General features: G+C 33.2%; 1 protein-coding gene across 7 annotated transcripts; it reads right to left on the reverse strand.

Annotated features, from left to right (window-relative positions):
• Window positions 1-218: 218 nt before the first annotated feature.
• Window positions 219-7,539, reverse strand: LOC137814076 (DNA-binding protein). 7 transcript variants are annotated; one of them, XR_016521096.1, is made up of 15 exons: window positions 7,367-7,539; window positions 7,159-7,263; window positions 6,816-6,884; window positions 6,466-6,555; window positions 6,278-6,361; window positions 5,471-5,635; window positions 4,334-4,521; window positions 3,862-3,934; window positions 3,259-3,312; window positions 2,787-3,044; window positions 1,946-2,130; window positions 1,676-1,779; window positions 1,198-1,342; window positions 747-881; window positions 219-652 (listed from the first exon to the last, which is right to left on the reverse strand). XR_016521096.1 is itself a non-coding variant. In XM_068616626.1 (15 exons), the coding sequence occupies exons 1-15, from the start codon at window positions 7,445-7,447 to the stop codon at window positions 476-478; spliced, it is 1,935 nt and encodes a 644-aa protein (XP_068472727.1). In that variant the 5' UTR covers window positions 7,448-7,539; the 3' UTR covers window positions 219-475. The 7 variants fall into 7 exon arrangements, 3 of the variants coding, with proteins under 3 accessions (XP_068472727.1, XP_090158732.1, XP_090158735.1); XR_016521095.1 differs by having other exon boundaries at window positions 1,951-2,152; XR_016521099.1 differs by having other exon boundaries at window positions 1,951-2,152; window positions 5,471-5,621; window positions 7,367-7,503.
• Window positions 7,540-14,817: the final 7,278 nt, after the last annotated feature.

Consider the following 14,817-nt stretch of genomic DNA (forward strand, 5'->3'; position numbering starts at 1 on the left):
CATATAATATAATACAACAATAATAATAAAAATAAAAATAATAGTAATAATAATAATAACAATAATCTAGTTATTATTGGGTTTAGTAAAAAGACCAAATTCGATTGATATCCTATTTTGATGTCTTCTAATATATGGTCTCCTTCCACAATCTTCTTTGTGAGGCTAAAAGCCATGCGATTGATTCTTAACATTAAAGATAAATGGTTATAAGGATAGACGAGGCTCAAACCTATATCTGCATAATAATTCTAAAAGAAATAATACCGATTCTTAACAAAAAAGAGTTATAACATTACTCGACACAAAGATATTTTTTTTCTTCTAGATGAAATGGTTCCTCAATATAAACTGTCAACGGCTTTCTATTCCAAATACATTAGCAAAGATTTGAGAAACCTTTACAAATCTACTAACAACATCACCAAAATCAGCACGGGTGCAACGATAGATGTCTTAATCTTGGGAGTCTAGTCTACTCATTCTGGTACTCAGATGCACTCAGATATTCACCATGCTCCTCAAAATATTCAATCAATCGCTTTAGAAATCCGTCACCACTGACTGTCTCTGTGTCACAGACAAGACAGCATTGCCTTCTAGACCGTGTCACAGCTACATTCATTCGCCGGCGATCACTTAGAAAGCCAACCTGAAATATATATTTCAAGTTTTTCTTATTCTTCATTGCATGCTACGTAAAACCTATATGAAGAAAATGAAACTAACAGACTTGTTAGAAATACCTCTTTTTTGGAATTTGATCGAACCATTGATATAATAATGGCTTCCTTCTCCCTTCCTTGGAAACCATCAACTGTTGAGATTTCAACATCCTTCAACCGGTCCTCCTTGTTTTTCAACATCTTGAGTAAAACAACCTGCCATATTAGGAAGAACACTATCATATTTCATCCTCGTAAAACTACTAGAATATGAAGCCTGTTGCAGAACATTTATAGCAAAGGTTCACATCGAAGGATTTGACTCCTTTAAAACGAGAAGGTGAACTTTAGAGAATAAAGCACACTGAGTCACAATTGTTGATTAGAAAATCAATGTTTGAGAATTGTGATATAATCAAATATATTAAAAAGAATTACAATCTCAACCATTCATTTTCTAATAAACGGTTATTATTGTAAAGTGTATTCCTCAATTTAGAAGACCCAAATTCCACATAGAACAAGTTCATACCTGGGCAGCATATGGGGTAATTATTCCTATATCAGAAGGAAGCACCCCACTTTGCACTAGTCTCTTTGCATGAGCCACAGTAACTTCAGCTTCACCTTCATTAAAGGTGCTATCTTCTTCATCTTTCTTTTCTTCCATATCACATCTGAATCTCATCAGTATAAGCAGTTTGATTACATTCTGTTTGAAAACTAACTCCTATGGATATCAAACAATCTACATTTGCTTCATACAAAATATGATGACTTCTTTCTCTTAAGCTTCCTCATAACAGCTTGGTCGAATGTGAAATTCTTGATTAGATAGAAGAAACCAGTATACTAATTACTGAATAATAGTTATCAAAACACAACCAACATAAACAAAATGATGGTATATAAATTTTCACAAGTGAAAGCCATGCCTTAATTCCAAATGTCCCTCCTAATCAAGCATTTATGAGAAGATAGAATTTCAACAAGGACATAATCCAGCATACCCAGCTGTGTCTACAAGAAGAAGGGTCGGTTCAGTTGAAGATGTCTGCTTCACACCCTCAAGATCATACAACGTATGTGCAGTAACACTTGGATGAGCCTTGATCTGTTAACACGTAATGTCATACAGAATGATCAAATGAAATGTTTACCCCTTCCCCTAACATAATATAATTTCAGTTCATGATTGATAAATTATGCTATGTAGTGGCATATAAAAGATAGCTTTAAACTGATGCAATAGGAAGACAGGCTTTAAAAAGTAGGAGCACCTTACTGTTGTAAAGCTCTTTAGAAGACCAATCCATGATAAGTTCATGCATACGGTACTGCACAGTAAGCATTGACGTGATTTCATCTCCATACATTTCTGCAAGTCGTTCAAAGAGTGTTCTTCCTAAGCCTTTCTTCTCAGCTTCAACACTTTGAATGGTTGGAGGAAGTTGAAGATGGTCCCCTGAAAGTATACATCTTGAACCCTAAAACAATGAACTCTTCATTTAATTCATTAGAATAAAAAAATCATTTAATGATCAGAAAGCTACATATTTTAATACAGAATAATCAAACCCAGGTGTAGTATCAAGCTTTTAGTTTGACCAGTCCAGAGCAACTTCTCTTTTGTAAAAGACAGTACATTTTGGTATTCAACTACCCTTTAAAACTTTGAAATCAGTTCAATTTGATATTTGAGTCAGGTCTTTTACACACCTTGCAGTATGGAGTCCAGAACACAAGGACATTGTAGGAGAAATGACGGATACTGTTAGAAAACACTATTTCTCTAATCATCATCAAAATCAGATCAGGATCAGTAGCAGTACTTGTGCAACAAAAAATTAAAATGTTTTTAGTTTTCAAATTCTGGTTTCGGGAGATTTTATTGTCAAAAAATTAACCAACCATGTTTTATTTTAAATATATCTGTTATGGAATATCACTTCTCTCTATTTTCCCTCCCTCTCCCACCAACCATACTGGTGATAATATGAAGTTTTCAAAAAAGCAATAAAAGATGGCATGTGTATGTAATGAGAATAAAAAAGAAGTTGGAAATCTAATGGGCTAGTGTCATGAATAACATTGAATGTGTGGGTATTCTTTTAACACTACCTTCAGCAGAGGTATCCAGCATGCTATCTCAAGTGCTTGAGCAGCTTCATCAATAATCACCAAATCAAATGAAGTGCTGTCTAGTTTCTTAGAGAAAGCCCCAATCAAAGTAGTTAATATTACATCTGCACTTTTAAGTACATCTGTTACAGCAAGCTGCTGCCTTTTACGTTCTTCTTTGGATAGAGTCCTAAGTTCCTTTTGTATGTCCTTTCTTGTATTTCTGTCCTTGGTTTTCAGGAGCTTTCCATTCAATGCCTGAAAAAATAGGTTATATCATGTAAAAAGTAGTATTGCATAATCATATTTATATCTAATTAAGCTAACATGAAGTTAATGCTCAAATCAATGATATCATTAGAAGTGTCAGTCCCAGAATCATCAGCTGGATGAATTAACAATGCTGGCAAATGGTAATAAAATCACAATGAAAATTAAAATGCAGATCTGTAACTTTTGTTCTAAAACTCACCTTCATTTCTTTCCGAATGTCATTTGCAAGACCACTATTATCTCCTCGTAGTACCTAATATCAGAGAAATTCAATATGGAAGGGGTGAAAACAATGACATAAAACATTGTATTTGAAGAATGCCAAAGGATACTGCTGATTAACATAATCCATCATTAATTATTTAATTATTAAAACTAGAAACCATAAGAGGAGGGGGAATAACAGAATATCTGAGCAATTTATCTGTCCAGAATCTTTGGGTAAAAAAATTTCTTCTCATTTTAAAGGCCTGTGTAGTGAGGAATGTAATGTTCTTAGGCATTGTGATTTGGTTGAAGGGAATTTGGCATTTGTCAATAGAATACAATGACAGAATTTTAACCAGCTTTCCCCCTTCTCATCTTTGTGAGACAGAGTAGTTTTCATGGTAATTGATCCATGATTTTTAATGGCGGTTTCCTACCATGGATCTCCAGAGAGAATGCAGAGCTCTTTTCATACAACACTGACAAAAATTTGGACATTTTACTGATGCTATTGTGGAATGATAATGAAAAATATGGATAAAATAACTAAGGAAGATATCAAATGTTAGTGTTTAGCTAAGTTGTCAAAATGTACCTGAGCATCCAGCGCACTGTCCAGTACTTGAGGCAATAAACGTGCAGGATGACCCAGTCTCACCAGCTTAACTCTAGCAGAAACATCAGAGATCATGAATGTTTATCAAGTATCAACACATCATTTTACACAATTGCTGAAACCAAACCATGCAGAAAGAGCACACTCTCACCACAGAATGGGGAATAAGAACAAAATAAATAAGAACAGAAGCACACAAAAAATGTATCCAAACTATAAACTTTACAAGACATTATTACTTTCTCAAGGGGGAGAATTTTGCAGAGCATATTTTTTTCTTCTTTTAAAATTACTGGTTCTGTGGCCAAATGTTCCACAATAGGAGACATGTTTATCTATATTGTCAGATGTTGTTAAAGTTACTATCACTAGTCACATCGCTCCAATCCAAGTAAAAGCACTTAATGGAGTCAGCTATTTCAGGGCCAAAGAGATAATAAGATAATTATACCTATGTGGAACTAGCCGCTCTACAATGTTGTCAACAGCAATATTTGAGGCTGCACAAGCAAGAATCTTAGATCCACGTTTTACTTCCTGTAATATAATTTCTACAACTGTTGTAGTTTTTCCAGTTCCAGGTGGTCCATGCAGCAAGAACACATTCTTTGATGATAGAGCTTTCGAAACTGCTTCTTTCTTTCAGATAAAAACAGAAATACATAACAGATATATTCTGCACTGATTAATTGATATCCTAAATAACAACAAGAAAAGCCTTATACCACTAGGTGAGGTTATTGATATACTAAAATCAATAAATAAAGACCCACAACAAAGCTAAGCCACTTGAATTATAATAGAGCATGTCCTAGAAATCTGCAATATTCCAGCTTATTTATATGGTGGTAATCAATAATATTCATGTAACTTCAGGTCAATATTGTGATGAGGTTCTTTTAGCTATGATTAGACAACAAATAGAACCCTAAAGTTGTATTCTTATAATTCATGTGATCTTTCTCGTAGGATTTAAGGCAATCCAGTTAAGACCTTAAGATAATAAGAAAATTAAAATCTTCAAAAGAGTTCTAAAATGAAAAAATAATAATTATAAAATATTTTTTTAGAGAATCATGACTTTAGAATGCCTGAAGAAAAAATATCTAAAATTGTTGGGCGCTCAAGTGATTAATGAAATGCAAAAATAATTATTATAAAATATTTTTGTAGAGAATCATGTTAAAATGCCTGAAGTAAAAATACCTAAAATTGTTAAGCGCTCAAGTGATTAATGAAGTAAATATCTGTAATGTAGGCATTCAACACTTTCTGAATGTTATTAAAAATAGTGTTCCTAATTTCCTAAATTCGACAAAAGTTTTGCTATTAGCCTAAATCACAATTCTTATATCCCATAAACTAAAGGACCTATTGACAGCAATAGGCATAAAATAGTGTAACTAACACAGAAATATGTTTGTTGTGCCCAAAAAGTTATAGAAATATCCATGTTAATTATAAAGGAAGAAACAGCTTAGATGAAATGATACATTGAATGAATCGTCTACCTAAAGTATAGAACTATTTTGTAAGGATTATAAGAAATGAAAAACAAAGTGACCGGGCAAGAAATTAGGTTACACACCTGAGACTGATCCAGATTTCTATTATAGGGAGTGAAGGATATATCCTTCTTGGACACTGTTGGTGGCCTCTCCCCAAACAAGACAGGAATCAGATCAGAGGCAGGACCCCTGTGCACTCCTTTACTCAACTGTATCAGCGCGTCTTTCATCCTGCGATATGTCACCTACATGAGCAATAAATATCTGCAGGACGTAAAAACCTAGGAACCAGAAATTGATAAAAAAAAGGGTAAAATATATTTTGCCTACCGATAAAATTATGGAAATATTAAGTCCTCCAAAAATATTTGTATTATGTTTTCCCTTTTAAAATTTAAACATCATTTTTTGGTCCCTCTAAAAGTTAAACATGTTTTTTAGGTCCTTGTTAGTAATAATGATAGATGAAATGGTTTTAACATAGTATAATTATGCATCTAACCAAATCACTTTTAATTGTAAAATTCACCAGTTAAAGCTGTTATCATATCAGTATTCGGTTTATGGTCCTCCTACCAAGGACCTAAAAAAATGTTTAAATTTTAATGAGACAAAAATAATACAAATTTTTCTGGGAAAAGTATTTAATACATTTGAAATTTTTTACAGAGATACAAAACGCATTTTACTCAAAAGAAGATAAAGATGCAGAGAAACATGTTAACATTGCATAAAAAAACAGCTAACTTAGCAAAGGGAGAGCAACAGTTGCATATTAGGGTCCTCTCAGAGCATTTCAGTATTTTATGAAAATCTCAAATTATCTTCAAGTAAAATTCATGGAATCTCACAGTAGTCATTGAATTATATATAATCGAACTGCATACCTCATTTGCTACTTTTTCCAGCCTTAGGGGACTGTTCAAACCATCTTCCGGTATATCATCAAAAGCAACAGTTATTGACGAGTCCTGTTGGTAATTGTATCAAAACAGAGTATTATCCAAAGGTGGGACCATCTTAACCAACATCGTGTGCATTTTTTTTCTTTTCACTAATTGAATCAATTGGATACCTTTAATCTGTAAACAACACCTTGTCCAAGAGCAGGAGAACCTAAATCAGCCTTGTTGAGTTTTAAAACAACAACATCATGAGTACCAAACTGCAAAAAAGAAAACCACATTAACTCCTTCCTGATCGTAATACAATATAAATTGAAAAAAAAAAAACAATCCTATATGATACAAGATGTTTCGGGCAAGTAACTTATACTGAAAAAAAAAAAAGGAGGGATAGAAATGCATAAAACACAATAAAAGTAGGCTCATTCACACAAGAAAATACTAAAAAGAACGAATTTAAATTTGAGTAAACCAGCATAGCCATTTTATAGTGAACAGATAATAGAAAGGAAACATTTACCTTATGTGCAGGAAGAACATCTCCTTTGGTAGACTGGAACTCGATCAGAGACTTCCCCATAAGCCCTGTCTATTTTCGGAATAAACAAGGGAACACAACACATGAATATCTTATGAATAGAAGCTTCAATACACTTACTACTTAAACACACATGAAAACAAGAAAAATCAATTGTAAACTTAGCTAGCTCCATTTCCTCAGTACTCTTGAAATCTCAACCGAAATGAAACAAGATAAACATAATAAAATCACACTTCCTCAAGTATATTTTCGAAATCCAAGAAATTAGACTGAGTTCAAAAGAAATGAGGAATTATAGAGATGAAGTGGAAGAAGAGGTAACCTGGACATCGATGCACTTCAAGTTGAGGATTGTGGAACCCCTCTTTTGAGCAGTGTCCAAATTCCTGGCCGCGCCGGTAGCAATTGAGCTTGAAATCTCAGCATCCTAAGCCAAAGATAAAATAATTTGAAAGTTATGATCGGGTTTCATGGTTGTAATCAGAAAACATTAAGCAATTGGTATGATAATAGAATAGAATAGTGGGAACCTTTTCCAAATCAAGAAGAGGAGCGGTAACAGAGATGAATTGCTGCAAAGAGAGAGGCTTCTTAGTCCCCGCCGTTGCCATTCTCACTCTCACTCTCACTCTCACTCACGCCGCTGCACCCAACGTCACGGTAATGCGGTTAGCATTCGCAACATTTGCTAATATCTTATATTAGGTGGAATATTTGGGAAAAAAAATTCAAATACTATCATATATTTAATATGAAAATAAATTATTTTAAACAAAAAGTTATTTTCCTTTATTTTAATTTGGCTTTGATTTTTATTAATTTTCTTTTTACTAAATTAAATCAGAAGAGTTTTTCTCTATTAGAAACTCCAAATTAAATACCCACTCTAATAATAACTATTCAAAGTTTCGAGGCAACTCAAGTGGGAGAATCAATTGCTTCTGCTTGCAACTAACAAAGATCTTACTACATTTTTTTGGTATACCTTTTATATAAAATTTTCTACATATATAAAACTATCAAATAATATGTTATAAAAGAGTAAAATAGATCTTAAAATTTATTTTAAAAACTTATTACATTATTAAAACAGGATTGAATATTTTTTTTATAAATAATTTCAAACAAGAAAAAATAGATTAAGTTATTTCAAAGCTAAAATTAGCTTATACATAAATTAATTTTAGTTTATATACAAATTAACTTGTAAAATTACAAATTAATTTTAACTTGTACGAAAACCTTATTTTTTTCTTTCTTAATTTATAGAAAAAAAAACTTATTCAAGTCTTTCATAAGAACATTCACAATAGAAGTTTCACAAGTTATTTTAAATAGTAAATTAAATGATGTCGTAATGGACACGTGAGACTTATGGAAGGTATACGAGGAGTTTAGTGCACATCATAAATGGAAATGTGTTACTTGAACTTATTTGCTTCATTTTGTGGAATGCAAGATATTTGTAGACATGAAATGACATTCAGCATGCCAACTCATGGATATTAGTTGCATTCTCCCATTTGCATGAGAAACTTGTAGGTGGTAACTTTGCACAAACAAAATAGTTGACACAATACGCCACACTTTTACATGTTAATAATTTAATCATTTAATATTTGTTTTAAATTATGTAGCAAATACTGTTGTTTTGATTCATTGGTCAATGATTGATATTGTAACAAGCGTGGATATACAAAAATTTTCTCAAGATCGGTTTAAGGGATTTTAATCCCACTTATGCTAAGGATTATCTACATGCTACATATATGTGGTAGGTTAAGCAATTAATAAGCTTGAAGCAATGAGGCTCTAGCTTGATGGTTTAACCTATTATACAATCAATTGGAGGTCATACGAGGAGCATCACACTCCAAGACTATTTGAATGGATCTTTATGCTCTTTAGGTACGTCCATCAAGGAACTTGTAAACATCTTCAATTGTGAGAACATGTGTTCCACCAATATAGGTACTTGCAAATCATCCTTTGACTCTCAACTATGTTGGGAGGGAAGCAACCACCCAGTTGAATAACAAGAGACTACACTTTGCTAACCACTTAGCTATGAACCTCATGGAAATTATACATTTTGTTATTACACATGGGGTGGTATCAATCTGTATCTCATCCAAATGTCAAAGAAAAATTGCACCAACATGATACTTCATTATCGCTGTCATTATAGTCCGAATATCCAAGAGACACAACAATCATCATAGCATGAACATCATTTTGTGGTAAGTTACTACTTATAAAAAAATTTAGTTGTATTGAATTTATTTATAACACATTATTTTAGGGTATTTGTAAACGCTTTGCGGTCACATTTAAGAGGGTGATTGTTTGAGGTCAGATAACTAAAGGAAGTCCTACATGAGAAGGAACTCAGATTGCACTATAGTTAGTCTGCAAAGTGAAATAGGAGGGAGCAATCTACACTAAAAGGCCACATGTTGTACTGTGGAAGGCATCATAGCCTGACTAGCTAGATTTATTTCATTTGTAACAATGTAGTTACTCTCAAAATAATGTAATTATTTAGTTATTTTCGAGATATTTATTTATATAGTCAATTATTTTGTACCATAACTACAATAAATAATATAGTTAAACAAAAAAATGTAATTGTTTACAATATATATTAGTATACTATCCGAGTTTGATATCAATTTCAATCATCTACAAGGATATAATCATGATGTTTGATCCTTAATAATTTTGAAAAAGTTTGCATCCAACCAATTCATGTAAAGTTGAGTAGACCAAAAAACATCTACAATTGGTATGTGACAATCATTTTTCAATTTGATATGCATAACGTTCAAAGACATCGAAATAAGTAATGTCTTCAATACAATAAAAAGGCTAATAAAGTAAATAATACATGAAATATGTCTAAGACAAATTATGCGATGTAAACTAACCTATGTATGAGGTTTACTTTTTAATGAAAATATTTTCATACTTACATCAATGACGAAGACTTGGGGGAAGACATTCACTTTCTTAAAAAACTCTTTTAAGTATTTAAAGAGTTCAAATAAAGTTGTTTTCTCGTACTTGATAACAACACAAAAACCACAGGGAAAGTTAACCTTACGAATGTCACACCAACAATCTTAAATAAAGACAACTTATATTTACTGGTTTTGTATAAATTGTACATCAACAAAATAATGTTACACGCATTCAGTAATTTCACTGAATCAGAATGTGTCCAAAAACCATTTGTTACAACTCTCAAGGTCTTATCAAACTTATTTCAGTGAATATAAATGTCACATTCTAACAATATTTGTTAGAATTGTAGGCCTAAAACAAGAGGTGAGGGTGAATTGTTTTTAAACGTTTTTCATAAACTTTGAAGGTATGGGAAAGCCAATGAAGAATCAAAACCAAAGGAATGAAAATGATCAAGTTACAAAATTGTTTTAGTTGATTTCCAAAAAATCAACGGTTGTTTATGCGATTCAACCGGTTGGTTGTTTTAATCAACAGTTTATAAAAACAACTTAAAACAAATATAATTGAGATTAGGGAAAGAGAGAATCACACAAACAGATTTATACTAATTCACTCTTACACCAAGAGCTACATCCAAACCCTAGAAACCACTGGTATTCCACTATGTAATCAACCACAGATTACAACCACACACACACACCAAAGAAGTGATCTTGAATCCCTCAAGAACACACACTTCCTTTGGCAATACAACACACCACATATCAGAACAACCTCTGACTTTGTGAAACACAATTCTTTACAGAAGAACAAATCAAGAGAGAATAAGAAAAGATCACACCTGATACAGATTGAATTACAAAAGATTACACAACATTCTTATTCCACTCTTAGATAAGTTCAATCAAAGCTTGATGTAAATCTTGGAGAAAACTGATTTCAAAATATTAATCTCATATCCTTACTACCAGGAGCGTAAAACGAACTATTTAAACTCCAAAAGGCAAATAAAAACATTTAATGAAGGAGTCAAATTAGTTTTGAATCAATTAAAACAAATTTACCAAGAACTACTCAAACTACTCAGAACTCACACACACAAGCTACATCCAGCCTTCAAGCAATCCATAGAGATTTGGAGACATCAAAGCTTTTGTTCAACAATCTCCCCCTATTTGATGAAGACAAATCCCTGGTTTGTTTGCATTGTTCTGTTTGAATTTGATGGTACCTGCAAAACAACTAAAATATGCAATACCATAGAGTAATCATATCCAGATCCCCTTGCACCACTAAACTAGTTTTCACTATGTGATATTCACAAAGAAAATCGGCAAAATCAGTGTGAAAAACCAATGTAAGTATGAAAAATCAGAGTTTCTGCAGCAGCTTTAAACCAGCGTACAAACAGCATAAAACCTACATACAAAAAGACATACAAACCAAAATATTATCCCCCTATTTGTCTTCACAAATAGAATAATAGGAGGGATAAAAACATTTATACCATAAAACAGCATAGCAAATTGTTCAGCTTAAACATGGCAAATTAAATGATTCAAACATTAAAAGACTTCAATCATCCTTGCCATATTGTAGCTCAAAAAGATGATTTTGGACAGCTTCAATCTGTTCATCAAGATTCTGAAAACGTGCCACACAGAATTCATGATGACTCCTTTGCTCATCAGCAAAATTGTCCATCCTTCTCAACATCAACCTTTCAAATGGAGACATGAAAGTGATGCGTTCTCCAGCAATTGGACCAGCATCTTCATCACCAACTTGAAATCCAACAGCTACATCACCATCATTAACAACAAGATCAGCCTGCTCTTTTCCACCATCTTCAGCATTAGCTTCACTTGATGATCCAGCATGACCCATATTTCAGTCCAGTGATGGTGAACCAAACATCATGGGTAATCTCCAGCTCAACCCCTTTCTGATGTGTGTAGAGATTGTCACCAACAACTTAAAGATTGGTGTAGAATACCCTTACAAGATCTGGATAAATGTTTCCAGACATTTCTAGAAACCTTTTCGGTTGTTGTTCCTTCAGAAGATCTCTCACTTCAAATAGCTTTTGCTCTTTCAACCAGTTGAATGAAATGAGCTTAGGATTCTTGATGATCTTCGTACTTATTTCATGTAAGTACCTTTCAATTTTGTCATTTTCACTAGAAAACCAGCTTTGAAGTTGCCCACCCCTTTTCACAGCACGGGTTTTCATTCTTTTGGAGGAGGGAGGTGTGGATTCCATGGAGAAAGAAGAAATTTGTTGAAGCAAGAAGAATTGTGCAGTATATTTGAGATGAAACTAGAGAATTGAGCAATGGGTTCATTTTGTGAAGAAAAACAATTGCATAAAGCACTGTTATAGAAACATTAAAATCAAATACGAATTTTGGTTTTTAGTGGGTTACTTTTCTCAAAGAAAAGAATTTGTTCAGCGGTACACAGATCCATGTCACCCACCAACAGAAATCACATGGTCAGCGTAAGTAGATTTGACTAACCATAAAGATTTTTAATTTCAAGATATGGAATATATTCCCTTTTTGACTACCATGATACACAATCAAACAATATTCAAAGTTGTGATAAATGCAATTTTGATCCATAACAACTCTTAGAAAGAATCAGTAACAGAGTTAATGCACAAAGACATAAAACAACTTTTAATACAATGTTGTCAGGGGAAAATAATCGGTTGTTTTGAGAAATCAATTAGTTGTTTTTCTATGACAGCAATTTTAACTTTTCACAAATCAAGAATTATTGGCAAAGAACAACCATAAAAAAAATACTTACACAATCTTTGAATAGATGAGTGACTTCGCATTTAAAGACATCAAATGAGATCATTCATAATAAAAGTGAAGGAAAACATCATTTAACAAAAAGTTAACTCTTATTCTTTAGGAAAAGTTGTTAGAAAGTATGACTTTACACTAGAGGGGGGTGAATGGTTTAAAGAGGATTTTCGCAAACTTTTAAGTCTAGAATGAAATTACTTCGAGAAAAACTTGATTAAGAAATCAGTTTGCCAAAACACAAAGCAAATTAGCACAACACCAGAAAAAAATCGGTTGTTTTGTAGAAACAATCGGTTGTTTATACCAATTCACAAATACAAACTGAAATTAAAGAGTTTAAGGGATAGAGAGATTGAATACAGAGGTTTATACTGGTTCACTCTTAACCAAGAGCTACATCCAGTCTTCCCAGAAACCACTAGAGAATCCACTAAGCAATCAACCCTAGATTACTTACAACACCACCAAAGAAGTGACATTGATCCCCTCAAGACACACACACTTCCTTTGGCTCAGCACAACACCACTAAGAATGCTGATCTTGACAACCTCAAGAACACATAACACTTCTCAACTTCACACACAGAGTTTCTTCAAAGTACAAAGGATTACACTTGTTACAGAAAAGATCTGAAATCAATACAAAATGAAAATCCTATATCACACTCTCTTTGATCCAAGCAATCTCTAACTCCTTCAAAAGCAAAAAAATCAGTGAAAAACTCAAATCTGTTTTTCTTTTATTAAATCTCAGTTTTTGTTCGTTACATAATCCAAGTAAACCTAGAAAAATCATCCACAATAACAAGAGCATAGTAGTTTCCACCAAGGCTCATGGTTCTTGAAGGTAAAAAAAGATCCATGTGAAGTAGCTCAAGAGGTTTTAAAGAAGAAACAACATTTTTGTTTTTAAAAGAATTTTTCACTTGTTTCCCCTTTTGGCAAGCTTCACAAATATGATCCTTCTCAAACTTGAGCTTTGGTAGCCCAATCACAAGATCTCTTGAAATTAACTTGTTCAAGTGATTCATGTGAATGTGAGCAATTCTTCTATGCCAAAGCCAAGACTCATCTTGCTTGGATAGAAGACAACCAATTGAACATGGTGAAGAGATATCTAGAAGATAAACATTCTTGATTCTCTTACCTATCAACATTACCTTTTTAGTGTTGGGGAGACAAATTTCACATGTGTTTTGTTTTGAAGATAACCTGATATGCCTTGTCACACAATTGATTAATGCTCAACAGATTGTGCTTTAATCCTTCTACATAGAGAACATCATGGATGACCAAGATATCTTTGTCTCCTATGGATCCTCTCCCAAGAATCCTCTCCTTATTGTTGTCCCCATAGGTAACGCCCTTCTTGCTTAAAGGAGATGCTCAGGAACTTTGATTTGTCCCCAGTCATGTGCTTAGAGCACCCACTGTCCAAGTACCATTGTTGCATGCTCTCCTCCAAGGTTTCCTACAAAGAAGATTTTCAAGTACAAAGATTTGGTCCCCTTATGAATGTGGGTCCATTTGGTTTACATTCATCATTTGAACATTTACTACACTTAGGAATCCTTTTCATAAAGCCCCTAGGAATAGCATATTTTCTGATTTTACAGAATCTGACAGAATGGCCTCTTTTCATGCAATAGAAGCATGTAACAACCGGATGTTTCGATGGTCCAATCGGTTGTTTTTCTGGCAGTTTCGAAAATGATTTTGAAAATCTATCTTGCTTGTTCTGTGGGTTAAAACTCAATCCAGCTTTTCCAAAAACACAATTTTGAGATGCCAAGACATTCTCAAAGTTTGATTAACCTTTAGAAAGCTTGTCCACAGTTTTAACAAGATAATGGACTTTCTTTTCAAGATTTTCGCAATGTTCACAAATAAGAGTATCACACTTGCAAGAGGAGTTTTTGTAAACTATTTCAAGGTTTTCAAAATCTGTTTTTGAATATTCCAAATTCCTCTTGCAGTGTTTTGACTATGTTTTCAAGCCAGCTATTCATTCCCTTTAACCGGTTGTTCAAGAGGGCCAATCGGTTGGCTTCTTCATGTGTTTCTTGAAAGGCTTGAAGCAATTGACTGTAATTTTTAGAGTTTGAGGAGTTAGAGGAACTTACACTACTTGAGTCATCTTCCTTTTTGGCCATGAAGCAAAGGTTGAGGCTTTTTCTATTTTGCCTTCTTTTCCT

Source organism: Phaseolus vulgaris, chromosome 1 (assembly GCF_051622355.1).
Source record: "Phaseolus vulgaris cultivar YP4 chromosome 1, ASM5162235v1, whole genome shotgun sequence".
NCBI lineage: Eukaryota > Viridiplantae > Streptophyta > Magnoliopsida > Fabales > Fabaceae > Phaseolus > Phaseolus vulgaris.